The sequence below is a fragment of the Apteryx mantelli genome, chromosome 2, assembly GCF_036417845.1.
Source record: "Apteryx mantelli isolate bAptMan1 chromosome 2, bAptMan1.hap1, whole genome shotgun sequence".
NCBI classification, from domain to species: domain Eukaryota; kingdom Metazoa; phylum Chordata; class Aves; order Apterygiformes; family Apterygidae; genus Apteryx; species Apteryx mantelli.
Window position 1 is genome coordinate 127719232 of NC_089979.1, and position 21704 is coordinate 127740935.

At 38.3% G+C, this 21704-nt stretch overlaps 1 protein-coding gene across 6 annotated transcripts in view; it reads left to right on the forward strand.

Moving 5' to 3' along the window:
• Window positions 1-21704, forward strand: part of ZNF385D (zinc finger protein 385D) — a 445449-nt gene that overhangs the window by 262214 nt on the left and 161531 nt on the right. For 2 of the 6 annotated variants that reach the window (XM_013941432.2, XM_013941434.2), the window contains exon 1: window positions 17280-17481. The exons of the other annotated variants lie outside the window; for them this stretch is intronic. In XM_013941432.2, the coding sequence (XP_013796886.1) occupies window positions 17460-17481 (22 nt within the window). In that variant the 5' untranslated portion in view covers window positions 17280-17459. Of the gene's footprint in view, window positions 1-17279; window positions 17482-21704 lie in introns of those variants that run through there. 6 annotated transcript variants of the gene reach the window in all.

Sequence of the window (21704 nt, forward strand, 5' to 3'; positions counted from 1 at the left end):
AAAACTAGTGCTAAATTTATTTTCATTTTTTGAGCTTGTTTTGCAGGACTTATTTGCTATGATTTGGAAAGTAAAGACAGTGGTCAAAGATACAGTTTTCTTTTAAATTGGCTGAAACCTGTGGGAGGATATTACCTCTCAAATTATCAAACATTTCATTGAAAAACTAAATTCCCAGGACATATAGAATACTTGAATGTTAATATTTGCAATGGGATCTGTTTCTGAACATGCTGAATGTGTTCATCTTTATGCTCCACATCCGAGAAACCTTCCAAAACTGCCTGGCCTATCCTTTAACTGTTGGAAGTGTAGCAGAATATGAAATCATGTAAAAATGCCCTTTCTGGCCAAACCAACATCCCTTTCTGGACATGTTTGTGCCAGAGCAGATGTGGTGTGCAGCTGAACACTATTTACAGCATGGGAGCATCCAGCTGATCAAAATTTTCACACTGCAATAATCCTTCATTTCTGCTGTTTATCTGAGATCCACCATACTAGTGGATCTGATAGGAGGATTTAGGCTGGTTATTGAAGTGGAGAAGATTTATTATCTTCAGAAGAATAGCTGAGATATTAGTAGGATGCTATTACTTGCAATAATACGCTTACGAACCAGACCTTGATAAGTACTAGTATTATTAAAGAACTCTTTTCATGGCAATGTTTTTGCTTAGGGTTGCTGGATGTTTACAGAATGGTTGACAACAGATACTGCATGCTAGAAAAACTCTCTTATTCATTTGCTAGCATTAAGCTGTGATGTGAGATTTTTCACATTCTGTTCTGGTTTCCTAGAGTTTAAGAATTAGAAAGGATGAGAAAATCTGCATGCCTTTTTAGATATATATATTTTTTCATTATAATGATGATGAAAATATATATAATATTTGCTTACGGTCCTCCTAATTCAAATTGTTCTTTCATGCATTTCAAGAGCTTCATTCAAGTGCAGGTGGAAGGCAGGCTTGGCTTCACTGACTGCAAAATGCTTCCACATTTAGATTTGTCCTGTGAAACAAATATGAAAGAAAAAACATCCTTTGATTGTGTCTGAATCAGAATGCAGTTATCACTGCCATATAAGTGCATGTATGCAAGAGAAGGGAGAGGGATAGGGGAGGAGGTTCAGAAGGAGAGAGAAAAATCATGGGATGAGGGAGAAAGAAAATACTTTATATATACACACACTGAAAGAGTCAAACTAGGTGGTAAATGAATAGGTCATGATAAAGAAAGCAAAAAGAATTTTATATATGCATAGGTGCCACATAACTATATTCTGCTGTGAAAAAATGTAACTGAGGTAATATTTCCACATTCCAGGGTGTCTGCTAAAGCACTGTGTCCAGAGAAAAAATGCATAGGGATGCATTTCACTATCTCCTAATTGCTATAAAACAAAGTATTGATGCTCTTGAAAACCTGTTAACTTATATCTTTATTGCTTAAATGCTGTGTAAGACTATGCTCCAGATGAGTGTTTATGCAAAATAAATACATTGCACTATATTGAAAATGGATTCCTGACAAAGATCAATAAATGCTTTATGCAGCAGAATGAAGTTATCAAAATGCAAATATTTTAAACAAAACAGAATTTAACAATTGCTGAGGTAAGCTGTTCCCTCAAAGCATACTGAAGACATTTTCTAGTTTACATAATGTAATTAAATTCAAGCCTGAAGAATTCAAATTCTTCCCAAAGACATTATTGGCAATGTGATTTAATGTGGTGATAAGGATGAAAATGTAGCATGTTTGAAGGCCACAGGAGTATTATAAAATTATGTTTGAAAGCTGACAACAATTGTTTGCAAGCATTCTTTTGAAAGCTACTCAATAGTGACAGTATGAAAAGAAGACTTGCTCCACTACTAGCCAACACCAAAAAAACCCAACAAGAACAACAAATAAACCCACAGTATGGGTCAAGTTTGCCCCAGTGTAACTTTCATGGGCTCACTGGAGCTATAGCAGGAGAAAATTACCCTTGTTGTCTTTTAAAGAACAAGCATACAAATGGGTACCAGAAAAATGTGAAACTGTACTTTCTTGCAACATGGTAAACCATTTTGTTTACATTCTTCCTGTAGTGTGTGAAACAAGCACAGGTTTTATGTAAGCTGTCTTCTCACAGGTTGGTTTTATTGTTTATACGTAGGGGACTGTGTGATCTGAATGCCACTCTAGAGTTGAGACCTCCAGAGGTTCAGCCTTTTTTTCTCTCTGGACTAATCTCTTCTTGATCAAAATACCTTAAACTCATATTTCAGCTGCAAAATGGAGAGAATGCTGTTTCCCATTCTGCAAGGTCAGATAGTTTAAAATGCAACAGCTCTTACAAAAATATTAAAGACTATATCTTAAACATTGAAGTCCTTTGATTTTAGGATTATGAGTGCCTCAACTCTTGTAAATTAGGACTTCATCAGTAAGGAAAAGAAACAGAAAGCTTAATTCTGTGAAGCATTTCTTGGCACTGGTAGGGGACGTCTCAAAACGTCTCAATGATTTGTTGCTGTTGATGAGTGAGGATCATTAAGCTCAATTGAAAGGGTCTTTAACTAGGATAAAAACAGGAGAAAGCTATTTGGAGAGTAGTTCTTCATACTGGAGAAGCTTTAGAGTCAAACTGACCCTCTTGAAAGGATTTATTTATTCTTTAAAAACTTCATGACATGGCCTGTGAGTGACAGCAAAATGGTTTTTATGTTATTTAGCCAGTCATCAGAAGTGACTAATTATGCTTCCCTCAGAGTATACATACCTAAATGACTTACGTAATATGCTCTTATTATCTCAGTGTTTGGTATCTCTATGTTTTAAAATATGTAGATATGTGTAGTGGTTGTGCTTAACATCTACCTTTTTTAAAGTTCCATAAATTAAGTATTTTGTAATTTTTAGGTAAAGGCTGTTCTGCCTCCTGCAGTCTCCCCCTTCAAAGTAATAGCTCTTTCCTGTTCAGTAAATCGCTCTTGCATTTGCCATTTTACAAACTCTTCTTGCAGGCTTGAATGTATGTAAGTCAAGGAGAAGAGATCAAAGGCTAATCCATTAGTAGCCTCTCAGATCTGACCTTCCCTCAGAAAATATTCTATGAAAAGTATAAAATTACCCTTTACAAAAGGGCAAAATGAGTGCAGCAGGAAAATTATGAAATACGTAATATGTGCAAAAGCAGGACCAAACCCCTGGTTCATCTGCTTCTCAACTAGAAAATCAGATTAAATAATTACATGATATTACATGTAAGGAACAATCTGTTTATGTTTGCTGTTTGTATATTGCTAGGTAGTATTTAATTTTCCTTTGAAAAGCCTGAAAGTACTCATTATAAAACACCATCTGATTTAAAAAAAAAACCCTCTAAACTATGCACTTGTGTGTTTTTTTGTTGTTTTAAATGTATGTGAATCTTCTGAATTTACTGTTATTAAATTTAAAAAATTACTCCAATTAAAAGTTTTTAAAAAGGAATAATGTATTTTGCCTCCCTCCACTGTTTTCCCAAACCATATTTTCTACTGAAGTTTCAAATGCAACCTAAATTTCAGGGTTACTGAAGACTATTACAATAAAGCACATCCAAAAGCTATTAGATGTAAAACTTTACTTAGGATTAAATGCAGCTCTTTTCTGAAAGGTGATACCACAATTAGTTTGTTCGTTCCACATTCACTAGCCCACAATTATTTATTGAAGTGTTTGTATTTTATGATGTAAACCCTTTTCCTTTGACTGACTACTATTCTACATGCCCAGCCTGCCCCCCACTCCCCAATATTAAAAAAAAAAGCCTATTAGCAGGAATATATCTACCAGTTTTAGAGTAAATGTTTCTCAGTCAGGGATGGTATTGTAACAGTGTGCTTGAATTTTATCCAGGGGTGGGGGTATGGGAACAGTAATTTAGTAAATAGAGTACTTACTTGGATGTTGGGGACAGTTTTAATTCCTTGTCTTTCTTGATTCAGACCAAGGCCTACCTCTTCAGTCTTCCCTATCCCTAGTGACCTCCTGACACCATCTTAAGATGGTCTGTCTTTGTTTGTCCTAGTGGAGTCTTTATACATAGATCTAAACATTCATACAATCAGGTAGAGGTTAATAATATCAATAACAAGACTTTTAGAGTACCCATCAGGTGTCTAGGAGATGGAAGTCCAAGTTCCTGTACTGAGCGGATGGGGAGAGAGGATGGGAGGTGAAGCTGTGGATATCAACCCTTCTTGCAGAAGGGGGACCAGCCTCAAGTGGCCTGCAGGATTGCTGAGGTCTTGACTGAATAGTGTTTAACCTTCAGTGGCAACTGTCCAGCTTGCATCTGGATCCTACAGACTTTTACCTAGCAGGTGGAGTGGAAGACCCTCTCCAAAGACCTAGAGTAAATCATGGTTTGTTACTATTCTTCTCCTATGCATTGGCTGGGATAGTCAACAAAAATGAGGGAGACAGAGGTTTCTATCCTGACCAGGACAGATATGAGATCCGGAAGTTGTGTGAAAGATAGAGGTGTCATGGTGAATTTTTTGTGCCCAACAGCAATGAGCAGCAGCCCACTGGGACTTTGCTAAAGACATTTCCTAACACTAATTGTACTCTAACTTGCTAAAATTGTTACCATTATAATTCAATTACCATTATAATTCAATCCCTTCCTCATTCTGATCAAATATCTTGAGTTCTCAACAGAAGGTTAAAATCTGATACAATAATTGACAAATTTTGCCATTCCTAATTCTAAAATTTATGATCAGCCTCGTGTCCAGTGATGAAAAAGATTACCTTGCTGAGCAGGAGTGAGAAAGAAGGAAGGAAGAACAGTATTCCTAATGTGGCTATTTATTTGTGCAGCAAGTTGATCTGAGAATACATCTGAGAATGAGATCTGAATACATCTGAGAAAACATCTGAGAATACAGAAGTTTTCGTTGACTTGCCCAGGCACATAGACAAGAAACAGGCAACTTCCACACTGACAAAGATGCCTTCCAGAAATTTTGGAAACTGGTATTCCAAGATCTTCCTTCCCCATTCTGACTCTACGTTATTGCCATTGTCAAAAGGCAGAAACAGTTGTTATGTCTGGAGGGATTTGTTCTCTTAAGTTTTTTACTTCTCTGTTGTTTTTGTATGTTAAAAAGTTTTATGTTTCTCTTATTATGATTAATGTAATGAAAACAGGTTAACCTGCACTAGTGGAAGCTGTGGTGACAGGGTTGTAGTCTCAGGCATATATACAGATTTGCCATTGATTAACATCCAAAGTAAGAACTGTTTAAGGTTTTGCAGTATATTCAGTGCTTTTTTTGTGAAGCTGTCATGTTTATCTCTTTGTTTTTCCCAGGGATGTCCATTTTCTCCCTTCAAGTGAATCTTCTCTGGTATATTTTTAATAATTCTTTCCCGAGCCCATGGTTTTTTAAATCTGCCTCTATTCTGGGGAAGCTGGCTGAAGTGGGTGAGCAGTTCAGACTGGCTGAGGCGGCTAACGGGAGAGCAGAGAGCAGCTGAAGCAGGTGATGCAAAAAAAGAGAAATGGTATTTTTAAGCACCCTGCAGGCATGTGGCCTCCAATGTTAGGGTCATGGGGCAAGGGGACTGGGGACCTAGAGGAGAAGAGGAAGATTGGAGGTGGGAGCCTGGATTTCATAGGAGGAGGTCACAGGTGGAAGGGTTTGAGAGACTGGGGGATAAGAGCTCCGGCCTGACGAGAAATTGGGAGCTCTGGAGAGGAAAGAATTGGAAAGTTTGAGCTCTGACATAAGGAAAGTGAGAACTGAGGACCTTGAGGTATGGTCAGGTGTGGAGTTACCAACTGATGCAGAAACATGCTGCCCACCTCACACAGCAAGCGTATTGCTGGGTACTCTGTCCCTACTCACAGTTGTCTATCCCATCCCCTGTGCTGTACAGGAATGCTGGAGGCCTGACCCTCTAGGTATACAGTTAGCCCTATTTGCTAGTGACATGATATACAGCAGCAGTCCCTAAGTGAGGACTAAAATCCTTAGATTTTTAGATGCGAGTGTGTGGTTTTGGGGGTGTTTTTGTTTGTTTTGTTTTTTCTGCTCATTCACTTATGCCATAACTGTCCTCTTGTTGTTGAGACTTGCTGATGTAGAAGGTAATGCTACTTTTAAATTACTTGACAAAGAAGAGCCTTTTCCTGTTTCAACATGCTATAGCTCTAATTCAGATACCTGTTGACAGTTGTATTCCAATTATTCCGATTGTATTCCAATTATTCCTGTTGTCATTAATAATTGAGACTTTGTTGTGTGTTGTCTTGAGTAATATACAGTATTTGCCTTAACTCACCTCTAATCATATTAACAATGATTTGGGAACTTTACTGAAGTTTTTAAACGTTTTTTTTTTTTCTCTATGCAAAAACATCTTAGTTATTGCTAGAAAGCAATTGTTTGTATTGTTATAATGCTCAGCATCTAGCATTGTCAACTTATACTGCATATATATGTGTATGCACGTCTGAATATATATGTGTGTATATGTGTGTGTACATGCTTTAGGTAATACTGCACTACTTGTGCACAGTGCTTGCTGAATTTGTTCTTAAAGCCATTGGTTTTAAAGGGTGTAAATGATGATGAAACATGGCTTAGTGGATTTAAGTGTGTAGTCAGTTACTCTTAGTAAAAATAATTACTTGATGAAATGCTCTGGTGGACAGTGATCAAGGAAGGAAGTAGTAGATAAGTAATGAAAAAGGGTTCTAGCACAAAAGGTATCACCAGTTTATAGAACATGATAAATTATCTTTAGTGGGATAAAATAGGCACTGCAGACTTTGGGGTGAAATGGTTTTATTGAAGCCTTCTATTTCTTATACCATTTTCTATGAAAGCTTTTCTGTCAGTGGTACTGCTTTCTGTTACACAAAGCTAAACTGCCAAATCACTGCAACCCAGAGATGAGCTGTAAGTCACTTTTACATTGCAGTTAACCCTACATGAGCAGTCAGAACATAAATGTTCTTAAAACAAAGATCACTTTCTTCACGTGAAGAGAAAGCACAGGTTACGTAGGTGAAGTGGGCACTGGGGCAAAGCATAGCAACGTGCATACCATCCTGCATCTTCATGAAAAAGTCACCTTCTGTTCTGTTATCTGCAGACGATTTCTCAGCTCTGGGCAGAGATACAGACCTCTGCAAATCTACAGCTGGCCTTTTCTCCTCCAACCCCACTTCAGAGCTGAGATGGTGTTGGCACAATCCTTGTGTCTGAGATGAATTCATGGACAGTCAGTATGTTTGGAACGGTTTTTTTTGTACATACAGAGTCTACAGAGATACGGCTTGGGCTTCCAAACCTGTCTGAAATTCTTTCGGTATTTAATGCTTTATTGGAGTATGAAATTAAGCTATAATATACACCCTTATCTGTGGTATACTGCTCACCTATAATGCACAGAAGAAGAATCTCTGCGAACTAAGGGCTTAGGCCAGTGTTTTCTGTCTCTAAATCCATATTTAGGCACCTAGAGTAAGTGCTCTTAATTTTAGAGATACCAAGTTGCAAACTGACTAAAAATCGAGTCACTGAAGTATCTAAAAATAGAAGCAGTACTCTGTTTACACAATCATGTTTGAAAATAATTATCCTAATTATTTTGGCATGAAATGAATTTGAGAAGTATTGTAATGAAATGGTCTATAAAAGTGCATACTGAAGACAGAGAGCTTGGCTTTGGAAGACAGTCTTTTCATTCGGCTGTGAGAAACAGACAGAATTACTTATAGGCTGCTGTAATGGCAGGGTGTTTTCAAACCTGATAATTAAATGCAGAGGTATGGCAGATCAAAAGGAGACCGTATGAAAAAAGATGTAACAAGAAAGTCGGGAACAGATACAGGAGTTTTTTGCTGTAAATGTCTTACTGAATTAGAATGACAGGAGGCTCTGTAAATAAGATCAAAAGGCGGGAACAGAGATGAAACCCTCCTTTTATTGTTAATTATTATAAACCAGGTAAGAATGTATTTGAACACTATTGGCAGTGTACTAAAAAGTAGGGTTTTTTTTCATCTCTTTCTTCTGGGAGAAGAGTATTGGAGCTTCCATATTTAAAAGAAATCAGTTGTTTCTATGTGATTTTAAAATCTTTCTCTTTACTATTAAGACTAAAGGACTATATCATCCAACAGCCATTTTGTGGCATGATCCCATTTTTTTTCTTAAAGGTAAGCATGAATAGCATAAGCTAATCAGCAGGGATTTCAGTGGAACACTTACTTATTGTAGGATGCCAACTGGGTCATTCAGGAGTGATACTTCTCTCTGTAGAATGAAAGCCATTTTTAATCTTCGGATTTTTCATTGGATGAAATATTGAGGCACTGTGTGATCACTTAAGATCTCAGGATTTTTCTTCTAGCACTGGGGAAGCTAATGTTATGGTTAATTCCAATTGTTAGTAGATAATTCTTCTCGTATAAATTTCATGTTGGTTTCACTTGCAGGTGTTCTTCATGGTCTGTTCTAAATTGCTGCTTAGCATTGCTGAGCACAGTTGGTAGTTGCTGTGAGGATCCCAGATGGATTTCAATGGGTATGAGTGATCTGCAGGGGTCCCCATTCTTTTGAGAGGTTTGGAAGCCTGAGCTGGGATTCAGCTCACATATCAGAGCATGTAAAGTTAGGTGCCTGTGTATTGGTGTCTATATGTGGATTATGTGTCTAAGCTCCCCTTTTGATCAGTGGATTTCTAGTCAATATAGTTAATGGGGCTTAGAGAGCTACTAAGCTGACCAAATGAAGGTGTGTACTTTAGGATGAGATAAATAAGTCTCCTGACTTCATTGACTGCATTGATTTGATCTCCACTGACTATGATGGGAAGCTGGACATCCAGCTGACAGGTAGGCAGCTGCATGCACATGTATAAAATCAGGTACCAGTCTGTGAGTCAAATCCCACATACCATGAGATCTACTGTGAAAAAATATATATCACTGATGTTTTCACTTTATGCCAATTCATTTCTTAGACTTTATTATGAAGTTCTTATGTGCAGGACTGCGAAATACTTGCATGTGGATATGCGAACCAAAGTCAGGGCTGGTGTGAATAAAAGCAGTATAAATTGACTAAACCTGTCTCATGAAAAGGTGAACAGTGTACCGTAACTTGCATTCTTTTACATCCTTAAATTATTGCCTTGTCTACTGCCATTTTGTCCTTCTCCCATGTTTTCATAGCAGCTTCTGCTGTATTGCAGCTTACTCACCTGTAACTAGTATCACCTTTGATACCATCAACATACCGGCCAAAATAGTTTTTCCTTGGATATTAAACCTGATGTGTTTGAATCCACGTATTTGAATCCACTGAGATTGATTAGAATGGTTTCTTGTTTTGGAGATAAAATTTATCTTGCCCAATGTTAGCAGGCTAAAAGCGTAACATCTAACCTGAGTTAAATGCTGATACCCCTTTGTGAGCCAATGGAAGGAGAGAAGTACCTGCAGAGAGATGCCTGTTTTACAATTTTACAATGGGATGAGGTGCCCCTGGGAGACACCTGTAGCACTCAACCACCTAAAGCGCTGGCTAGTTTAGTCAAGACACCTCCCTTTTGGGTTGTTAAAGCTGGATGTGCCTTCAGCTCCTGCTTGTTCCCAGGCCCAATCACTGCTGGCAACTTGCAGACTCTTCAGGTGCAGATGCAAAGTATCTCAGCCTCTTCCTGGCTGTAGGTCCACTCTGCAGCCTTGCTCCCGTTGTTTCACCCAATATAAAGAATAAGCTGCTCTGCCCCCATTCACATTGGAACTGCTTCTGCCTTCAGTCGTTTTCTTGCAGCTGTATATTGAGATCCCTGTTCAATGCCTTCATAATCGCTTGGGAACCTGAAATTGTATTACACTGGTACTATTTTCTTCATTTTTGAACAGCAGTATTCAGCTTCAAGAAAATGAGAGAGTATTGTTTCAGGCTCATATTTTGAAATGGTTTCCATCTAGGGATTTTAGGATGTGGAAATTGATTTGATTATATTCTGTATGAGCAGATAACATCTTTTATATATTCGGTGCTTCAAGATTCTTTATTTCTTAAAGGAAAATTAGGAGCAGAATTGTTGAGGAAGAAAATATTAGACAGAATAACTTGGAATGAAAATTTACACTTCTTTAAATAATTAGAGGTATTAGCTGACTACAAAAATTATTTCATGTTCAGAAAATGGAAAAACTTGGCTAAAAGCCTGCTCTGGTTCAGCTGCAAAATAAGGTCAGCAACTAAAAATAAAAAGCAACCCTGAACAGAATGGTAAATGGGGAAATGGATAGTAATCAATATAAATTAGAAGATAGAAGTATGGAAAATTTATAAGGAAAGCCAAAAACAGAAAAAGAAAAATCTGTGGTTGGCAACACTAAAGACAACAAGGAGTTTTTAGAGTATATTAATAACAAAAATCCTAATAATATAAGCCACTAGATGGAGATAGTAAGATTGTTAAAACTGATTGAAAGAGCCATAAGTGTTAATTTTTTATTTTTATTCTGGATTTTGAAAAATGATTGATACTGTCCTCATATCATGAGGATGCTGAAGTACTTTCCAAAATGCCTGGAAGAAAGAAAGGAGTATGTCAAACAGCACCTACTTGGACTTTTAAAATCACTAGGCCAGGATCATTTTTACACGAGTCCTGTAAGGTCTGTCTGAGGAGATCCCAGGTTCATTGATACACTTTCTGAAAAAAAACGTGAAACCACAGGAGACTAGGCAAGTGCTAATGATGTGCCAGCATTCAGAGATGAAATTGATATCTATGCAATATTCGTGTTGCTGTAATTTTTGAGCAAAAAGAAATGGTCTCTGAATAAAACATAATTAGAGTTATTTTAGTTTAACAATATGAACATTTTATTATGTCAAATCTTTTTTTGTTACTTGAGACTTCACATTTGATTAATAAAGATAATTTTAGAAATAATGGACTCATGAATGTGTTTGGCCACTCTGATTTCTTTTAAACGAATGCAGTTTACAGCATAAGGACAATACACATCCGATTAAGAAGTGGTTAATTGACAGATCCTCTGCATACTGAATTTAACTAATTCAGGATGGGACAGTCAGGAGTGCAGAATGCAGGTCAGATTCATAGATGGTCTGTATCCTGGAAAATGGGGTCTAAAAAGAATCTAGAGCCTGAAAGGTGTATAGAATTTCTCAGTGCACTATCTGGACTTGTAAATTTAAACTTATGTGTTATAAATGGTGAGAGTACAATGCTGAGGTTTTGGTGGATCGATCTTAAATGGTATATGGAAATGTGGATTCTTATGTGGAAAAGATGCACAGAAAATCATCTGTGATTTAGAGGAAAATATAAGAAAATTAAAGAAAGTAATCTTATCAAATAAAGCAGACTTACCAGAAATGAAAATGGAGAAGTGAGTTGATATATTTCTATGGAAGTTTTTTCATAGGGAGAAATTGTGAAATACTGAAGTATTGTTTAATTTGGTGGAATAAATCAGGCACAGACAAAGTAAAGCTTGGAGATTGACTGATTATTTGTATACTTTACCAAGGAAAGTGATGGATTGTCTACATGAGATATATTCAAAAACACACATTAGTCAGACAAATTTACTGAACATAGTACAGATATAACATGAGAGGGGAGAGAGGGAGAAAGGAAGGACTGTGCATGTTGGAGTTGATGTTACCACTAGTTCCATTTTTCAGTCTTTGACTGAAATAATCATAGATTTTACTGTGGAAAAAATACCTTTGACATGGACTCAGACAAGCCTCTCTGTCTTGTAACCATTTATTTTCTTTTAAGACAATCTTTCTCTTTAAAATTGCCATCAATGTACATAGCTAAAGAAGCTTCTGTACTGGTTGTGTATTCATTTGTATTCATAGTCTTAAATCTTGTTAAATACTTAGGAGCAAAAGATGACAGGAATGGTCATTTAATAAGATAGCAAGCAGAGATAGTTCCTAAAATGTTGGCATGGTTTCATATTGGCAGTTTTGTTTGTTTGTTTGTTTTTAAGCACTGTAATGACTATCTGTATTCATGAAAAGGAAATTCAGAAAAATATGACCTTTCATTTGCCACATGTCATCTGTGTTCAAACTGTAAAGTACTGTAAGTATTAGCTTTAAGCCTACAAAAATGCAAACTGATGCTATTTATATTTCTTAAACCTCACATGTAGAAAATCCCAGCTACTTAAAAATAACACTGCTGAAAGTCCTGTTATTGAACTGATAAAGTCCGCATGGGTAAGATTTGTAAAGGCTCTTGGAATCAAAGGTGAGTCTTTGTTTACCTCAGGAAAGTGCTTTTATAAGAGGTTCTGGTTAGCCATTTCCAATAGAGAATGGAGCAGTTGATCAGATAGCAGCTAAACTAATGAAAAGCATCACGGAAGTGACAGGAAGATTAATTAAGTTCCTCCAGTCGTATTCACATGTGGCGGTACAGAGTTCCTTTGGGTACTGCTGCAGTTAAATGGTATTCATGGTGACAAATATTGCAGATTTCCAGAAGCGACACTTTTGAGTCAAGGGTAAAAAACGCATTTGGTAGTTTTATCCAGTGGAAAAAGTCCAAAACCAAAGATAAGCCTCTATGGCTAGTTAAAATATACAAATGTAACTCATTCCTTCCCTTCTTGCCCTTTACTGTAACCTCAGAAAATTAGTTACAACACCCAGAATCTGCGTTATTTTATAGTATGTCTTAAAGTGCTCCAGACAGCTTCAAAATAAAAACAAAACAAATTTCTAGCCATGCACTTAGTATATTTGACTTGAGGCACAAAATTATGCTCTTGGGAACACTTCCAGTTGCTTTTGGAGCCCTACAAAACTGGTGTTGTTGTTGTTGTTGTTGTTTCTGCACTGTTGTTACTGTAGTATTAATAAGAATGAAATATCTGCCATACATAATTTTCAAATTTTTATGGAAGTTCTAGCCCTAATTTACATTCAAGACTCTTTTAGTTTGGGTTGGGTTTTTTTTTGTAAATTGAGAAATCCAATGTGATTTGGTTTGCTTCTTCCATTCTATTTTCAGGAAAAAAATGTTGCACGATACGTTTTTATTCTTAATAGCTGTCTGTGTACAGTAGATGAAATGTATTAGGAAAATCTGGAAACCTCTTAGGTGTATGAGGTGCACAAACTGATAATTTTGTGTCACTAGTGTCTTTTGTTGCCTAGTATTGTATTTGTGCCATCAAAGCGTCCCTGGATATGCTTCCACATTTGTAAGAAAATGCTTGTGGTCAGCCTCTGTAATTGAAATTCGTGAAAGCCAACTGGTAAGAATCTGGATATAAATTTAGTATTGGCTGGCCCCTGAGAGAATTCAAGATTGGAAGAATTTTCCAGGAATCCTAGGGAATTAACTGGGTGCATTAGTATTAAATATTTATTGGGCTTTGCAATAGACATGCCTGAAATTGGTTTTAATACTTACAATGGGGGCACTGTGTAAATCAGTAGAAAGATAGAAATCAGTAGAATGTGTAGATAGTGGGTAATTCACAAAAATTGCCTCCCGGCTCAAGACCAGGTCATGCATGTAGGGTAACCTGTAGGTTTACCATCTTAGAAGAAATGTAAGGTATACATTATACTTCTGGGAGGTGTGTACTCTCATCTTGCTTTTTATTTTTTCCAGGGAATAAATAAAATGCATAGTATATAAATAAATGAAATAAAATAATGTCCACTGGGTAGTCTGCATTTCTGAAAATCTGCCCTTTGTGGAAAACCCTTTACAAAAGTGGGGGTGTGAGGGTGAGGAAGGGCAGAAGGGGAAGTCAAGGGCAGAGATGCTATTAGGAAAAAGGCTGTTAGGGAAGAGGGTATGTTTTCAGGGAGGGGAAGCAGCCTACAAGAAATAAAGGTAGGGGAGCTATTTCAGGAGGTTGTATTTTCTCTTGTATTACATGTACACCATTCTTGAATTGCAGGATTTTTTAGTTTTTGCTTTTATAGCTGACCTGTTCATGGAAAAATGATAATTTGCAGTTGGCCTGTATTTGTAGCAAAGCTAAATGCCAATTAGCTTGTGCTGGCTTTTTGATGATTGCAAGTTTGCACCACAGGTTGATATCATGGGCTGATTTACTCATTCAGTCTGCATGATTTTGCATTCCCAGACTGGGTCTACTCATATCTCCAGATGCACACAAGTGTTTACTGCTTCTCACTGTGGTTCTCCACAGTTGTGTTCAGTAGAGTCCTCAGTGCTGGAGTTAAAATGCCAACCCTTCTGGGTTGCAGTTACTAAGCTGATCCTTGTTTCACTGACAGTGACAATATCCCACTCTGGGAGTAGAACTTACTCTGTGTCCCTTGCTTGGAATTCTAAAACTTCTTGCACTTTATTGGTGTTTTATGTGTGTAAGTGAAAGCAAAGTTTTGCCTGGAGCATGTGGATTTGGGCTGTGAAAGCTTTCCAGGAAAGACCAGCAGCGACTTTCCCTCCTCATTTGCATTTGTTCCATAATTCAAATGCAGAGAAAGTCATTAAACAAATCTTCTTGTTTTAGTTTCTCTTTGGCTATTTTGATTATATGCTTATTGTGATAACAGAAGTAAGATACAGTAAGACAAGGTGGGGGGACTGTCTTGTTGCACAATTTAAAGTATAAAACCAAAATGGAGGTAGCATTCTGAGCTGAGTGCTGTAGAGTATATTTAAGAGGTGTCTCAGAATGAGCTGCAGATTGCTCTGTGTGGTGCTTTTCTCCTTTAAGCTTCCTGAGGATCTGCCCTACTGTTAGGCATCACGGAATTGATGCCTAACAGTATCCGAGCAACCAGCACATGAAGGAAAGTTTAAAGGCAGTATGGTTGCTGCCTGACCACTAATGGTATGCCCACACAGACATGAGTTTTCTCTACCCAGGTGCTCAGCTGGCCAACTGACAGCATTAATCAGGAAGGCATATCAGCTTGGAGGAACATCGAGGCTGGAGGTAGCTGACATCTTATAGGGTCAGACTCCAGGCAGAATGAGCCCTAGCCTTTCTGCAATAAGGTAAACACGGCGTAACAGGCAAATGCCATTCCTTCCTCTCTGGGTGCAGAAGTCCTAAAGGACATGGTGCAGCACTCTGCAAAAGCGCTTCAGAGCCAGTGAGGGAGCTGAAGGATTTTGCGGCAAATTGATTCTCTGAGCTTTTGTCCTTAGTGAAGGGAGGGGAGGAAACAGTTGTGCTACAGAAGGCTCCTTCTAGTAACTTATGCCTACTGCTTAGACAACATTAGAGTGCCTCAGCTCAGATATTTTAAACCAAACTTTGAGTGTGGTATTTTATCCTATAGTGAAATGACCTTTCTTGTACAGTAGAAGTGAGTGAGCTTTATAATGACAAGATAGAGGAAGGGAAGGTATCCTGGATATCCGCTGTTACCTGTGGCCCTAACCCCTCTAGTAAAAATAGAGGCTCTGGTTTCTATGTAGTGTTTTCCAGAGGTTTCTAGATAGTATTTCTTCAGTGTATTTCTTCATTGTTGTTTAGGATTGACTCAATTTAAGTTGCCATTTGTCAGTTTGAACCATACAAGAAGTCTTGAACTTTCTACCTCATGCACTGTGGCCTCATAGTGCACTCATGCACAGTGTGCTTTGTAATTGTGAAGCAAAATTTGTTTTGGAGATTATCTGTGGAGCACATCTCTCTCCTTTTAGGCATGTTTTTTCTTATGGACACTTGGAATAAGAACGGGTGCTGAGAAAGGCTACACACCAGAAACAGAAAACTGCAAAATTGCCACTTAGGGACATGACTTAAATTCATGCCCCAGTTTCCTTTTCCTGTTCTTCCTTGTCCCTGCCCCTCGGTGTTTAATCCCAGTGACTTTCATACAGGTAGCATGAAACCTAGTGAAAGCAATGATATGGAGTGCTCTTGCTGGCAGATGTGTAGCTGTGATGTACACCAGAACTTTTTAGCTATTCTGCTGCAATTGGAGCATTTGTCGGCTGCTGTGCTGGTGGGATAATTTTGCCCTAAGTGATTGGACCTCATGAAATTGTAGTTACTGTGCTTGTATTTCTGTGTGGAGCTTTTATGAATAAGACGTGGAGCTTTAAATGAATTATACCTGTCATCCTCTTTCCTGTGGAATGAAAGCATTTATCCCATTAGATCCTATTATAATGAAATAAACACTTCAACATACTGTCCATTATTTTTTACTTTACTTTATTTAGTTTAAGTGTATTATCAGTGATATATGCCAGACTGACAGCAGGAAACCAATGTCCTCTACTGATTCATAGAACAGATACAACACATACATAAATACAGGCCACGTAGTCTTCCCCGCACTGTCATGCCAGTGTGCATCAGATCTATCCTGAGGCACCGTGTTTAGATAGCGGAGAGTATTTTGGTACCAGCGTCTTTGGTCTTTCTTGCTCTGAAGCTGCCAGCAAAGATACTAGTTCTTATAGCAGCAGGGACTGTGTAGGGACCTATTCACTAAGAACTTAGGACCACCCCATTTGTCACAGAACAATAAAATCGCCATCAGCTGCTAATGACTTGTCACTATCAACCTAGGCTGGAGAGGAACCGCAGACCCAGAGGGTGAAAGGTTGTAAACTCCATTACAAATCTTCTCTGTCATCTAGCTCCTGTTCCTCATGCTTTGTTATTCATGGGAAGAAATCATAGTTTTAAAAATCAGTTGAGCTCAATTGGAATTGAAGTATGTATTTATCAGTTGCTTTTTTAAAACCGGAACAGGCTGGCCTTCATCCAACACTTGGATTAAAATCATTTATTGGAGTGGAACTATTGATTTAAAAAAAAAAAAAAAGAAGTCTTAGGGGACATGATCTTGCAAAGTGCCAAGCACCTTTATCATCCACTGTAGTCAGGGAATCAGGGTACTCAGGGCTCCTCCTGGAGCCTGCCCTTTGTGAGAAAAATACGTTAATAATATGTGCTTTGTCTTTTCCACCTATTATGTAACCAAGCACGTTATGTCACTGAATGCATTTGCTGCCAAAAAAAAAAAAAAAAGTATACGATTTTAAAGGGGCTTTTTTTTTGTTTTCCAAGCCAGGGTTAGGTTAACCAGGATATTAGAGCACCTCATTGCAAGGCCGGTAAAGAAAAGATCTGTTTGTAGTACTCTTAGTACTGATGTCACAGGCACAGCAAGGACATCAGAAGGAGGAGTCAGATTACAGTAAGAATGGGCAGTGCAGCATGCAGCCAGAGTAAATGCTAAATCAGACAGGGATTGTATCAGGGATAAGACTGCCTGCAAAGCGCTCATCCTGAGGAGGCACACTGCTCGCTCACGGGTCTTACACTGGGAAATTTCCACATAATGTAGAATGAAAGAGCTCCGTTTTACATGTCAGCCCTGTGCGGGAGCTAATGCTGAATACACAGCGGTGGGATTCTGACTGCATGATTAATGAGAAACATAATGTATTTTGGTAAGTGATAACCGTGATGTAATTCTACTTCTGCTCACATTATCAATAGAAGTGATTATTATAAATTTCAGATTCAAGAACATTTCATGCTGGCACACTCCTAAAACTGACAACTAGAAAATCACATTGGTTGTGCAGTTTGAAAGGATTCCATTGTCTGGGAAATTTTCTGTTTGAATGGGTTACTGCTTAGTTTTAGCAGCTTGAAAAATGAGATAAATGTGATGAACTCATCCTAGGTTTGTTTTAAATGAACTTGGGTTTCATCTGCTGTGAGAGGTTGAGAAATTGTTGGGAGGCATGGGAAGTTTAAGAGAAACTTAATGAAATGTAAGAGCTACTGCTGCACTGTGTATGGTTAGCAGCCACAGTAGGTCTTAGTATTTCATTCAGCTTTTATTCTGAAGAATTCAAAGATACGAAGGAGAAACAATGCTTTATTTGCAGTGGTGTGTTTGCCGAGTACTCTGCATTATGCAGATCGCTGGTGTGGGGTTGGCTCCTAGCATACCACAAAATGCATATTATTTTAAGCCTTTAGAGGTCTCAGAGCTGTTAAATATTTGTGCAGAGTTTAGTTTTGTTGCTTGATGGAAATTTTCCTTAGGCTTACAGCTGATTTGGCTGCACACCCTAAAAACATGCTGGAGCGTAGCTATGTTTAAGCAATGTAGTGCTGCAGTAGTGGGCTGGGATGTATGATTGCAATATAATGCTGCAAGTTAGTGCTGCTAAATAGCAAAAAAACAAAAACAAAAACCCCAACAAACAAACACAAAATCCTCATAATTTTTGTGGAGTGATGATTGAAATGCTATTCTTGGCTACTTGAAATCTCATCTAGCCTCTGTGTTAATTTATAGCTGCATAATATTTAGAAAGAGCACAGAGCAGAGAGTTGGAGGATTTCTGGGACATTCAGCAGCTTTCTCAATTTCATTAAATATTGGATCAGGAGTTCACTTTAAGCTTTAAGAGAAGTCTTTCTTTCCTATTCTGACGGAGTCTTGTCATACAAGTGATGTGCTCTATAATGTGTTAGGTATTATTTTATTATTTTCTTTAAAACTAAAAATGTTGGGAAGGGCAAGAGTCTTTAACAGTGAAACTCATCAATTTTGAAAGCAAATTGACTTTACTGTAAACTGTTCTAATAGAACATATATAAATCGGCTGAGTTTTCAGAATTGTTTATAGACCCTTTCAAAGATTAATTTTCAACGTTTTGGGTTTACTACGTTTTCCAAGAAATGAGAGTGGATGACTCCGAAGGAATGGCCAAGCATTTTAATGTTTAGTTTTGAGTGATTTAGGTGGTTTAAGTTAAGTTTCTTCAGCATTAAAAGTGACATTAGGTTGATTTTGGGCTTATTTCTGTTTTTTTCTTCCTTTAATATCAGCGCAAGTGCTAGATAGGATTTTTTTTTGCAGTCAGTTTTGCAACATTTGCCTGTGTGGCTTGGATTAGAAGTTATGGTTTCCTGAAGTTGTAAAGGTTAGAGTATTAGGAATATGTGAGCTGTATGGTACTTAATTTTGACATGTTATATATTTTCATATAACTTGCAGAAACACATAATGGTGATCAAACTATTTCAGTGTTATTTCTTTCAAAAAATACAAACCACTGAGCGTTTCACATGCTTATCTGTTTTCTTGTGCAACGCAAGTTTTTAATGGGAACAAAGTGGACTGTGCCTTCTCTCTGCTTTGTAGAAAATTTCACGTTTAAGAGCAGAGCTAAAAGTTCCTATTAGACAGGTTTTCAGTGTGCTTTGTTCAATCTGAAACTTCCTTGAATTTTAAGTTTTAAATGTATATCCTCTTTTCTGTCTTTTGCATCACAAAGCGTGATCCAGTGGGGATAAGGTTTATCTGTGTCTGTTCTCGGTATTTTCCTGCTCAATCTGTGAGAAGCCGGAATGTCTATAATCCCACCTGTCCCCATTGTAATGGTGCTGCACAGAGCAGATTTGTCTTGCACAGATCCAAATGAAAGCTAGACAGCGTACATCACACACCTGCTTTGTCTTAAAATTAGTATACCCGTCAGGTAAATAATATCAGAATATTTTATTTTTCTGTTTTCTGGGGAAAAAATTGTCTTTCAATATTATTAAAAAATTCTGTAGTATTTCTTTATGCATGCTATTGTTCTACAAGTCCACCTAAAGAATAGGAAGAGAAGAAAAAAAAAGCATATAAATTTATATATGTTTGTATGCATCTTATTTGTTTTTCTTGGCTTTCTTGTGTAATTGGTGCCGACGTAAGGTAGTATAGTGGTAAAACGCATACAGCGTTAATGTCCAAATAAATACTGAAATAATTACCATGAAAAACCCTCTGAAAATATTATTTTTCTATAGCAAGTATCTAATGGGTGAAGTGAGTTTCTTTACCACCAGAGACAAAAGTTACTAAAGTCAGAAATTTGTTATAGTGTTTGTTGCTCTCTTTAAACCTGTAGCCTCCAAGAAGATTATGAGTTGAGATAATGTATATTCTACCACAGTATAAGATGAGCCTTCAAATAATTAAACTAATGGTGACCCTCCCAATTACATAAGCCTTTCTTTTACATTCCGCTGGAATTTTGATAGAGTGGTTTCAAAAATTATTGTTTTTCACTTAGCATGCTGTGGTTTGGAGTTTGTTTGGTCACCCTGGATACATTTGTTACTTACTCTATTGGTTGTACATTCGTCATTTGGAGTTAAACAGAAATGGGGAAGAAGAAGAATAAAAGTCCTACAAAATGGTGTAACGTGTTTATAGATAGAGTAAGCCAAAAGCCAATGAAAATGATAAATATTTGTTAAGTGTTTTAATAGGTAGGTGTTTTACACTGTTAATTTAAGGTGTGCACGCATACACACCCCCACAGCCACCCTTTGCTTACATTTTTCATCCCGGTAGTAATTTGGCGTAAGATAACAGCCAGCTGTGAACCTGCCCGGCAGACGAGGGAAGAGAAGCAGTGGGTGGCCGTCAGTGCCACAGAGCTGGCGTTGCAAAGTGCTAAGCAGGGCCCTGCGCCAGCTCCCTCGCTCGAAGTCCTGCTCCGGGTGAGAGCTCTGCTGGGGCTGACGGCTGTAGCTGTGCAGCGCCAACCCGACGGTGAAAGGTCCAGCCCGCGCCTGCCGCCTTAGCTCGCTCGCCACGCGGGCCTCGCGCATTGCAGGCGGCTCGGCCTGGTGCTGTGGGCCGCTCGGCAGAGCTGGTTTATTTGCCACCACAGCGGCCGGTGCTGCCGCCGCCACTGTTTGGGTTGGAAGAGGTGCACGTGGCGAGGGTGTTCGGTCCAGGTGAAATGTGCCCTTCGCTCTCTGGAGACGAAGCCGGGGAGCTTTCGGAGGGTGCCACGAGCTAGCGGCGTGCTACACGGCTGTCCTCGGCCAGGGGAAGCACTGCAGGGATGCTGCAGTCCAGGGGCAGCCTGCACTGCTCCTGGGAATACGGCAAACCCATGAGGGAAAGGAGACCACAGCCAGCCCCCCGCCCCCAAATAAAACGTGCCGAAAAACCTCCCCCATACTGAAGAAACACAACCAAGAAAAAGAAGTAAAATGAACATTTAGCACACACACACAAAAAAACTGAATAAAAAGGAGAGGTTGGAACCTCGTACAATGCCATGAGATCCCAGAAGCTTTCGCTCCTACCCCCTACCCTGCTACCCCCAGTGGACCAGTTACTGATTTAAGGAACTTCTCTGCTCAATGATTCCACTCACTTTATAGAGGTAACCTAACATATTGCGGTGGAAATGAATATTTTATGGGGTAAAATAATAGAAATCTTAAGGGAGAAAAGCAAATTTTGCCTGAAAATGCCATCATATTTCTGTTTGTGTGTTGGCTGTTTTCAGTTTCGGTGCTTTTTTTCCCATCAGTGTTGTAGAGTGTAGTAATTCATCTACATACATACTACTATTTTGAGTATCACTTTTTATTTCTGGAACACTTTCTTGTAGGAGAGATTCATGCTGGATGAGTCATGGAAGAAAAAATACCCCACCCCCCCACCCCCCAAACCTCACCAACTCTTTAAAGAAAACACGTATTGTACAAACAAACAAAACGAAAAAAAAAACCTGTTTCAGCAGTTTCAGTGAAAATGTTTTAGTTCTCACCATTTTTTTTTTTTAAGGAGGTTTCTTTTTTTCTAGGTTAGATACTGCAGAGGCCTTTCTCAGCATTTCTGTTTGTCTTCATTTAAGG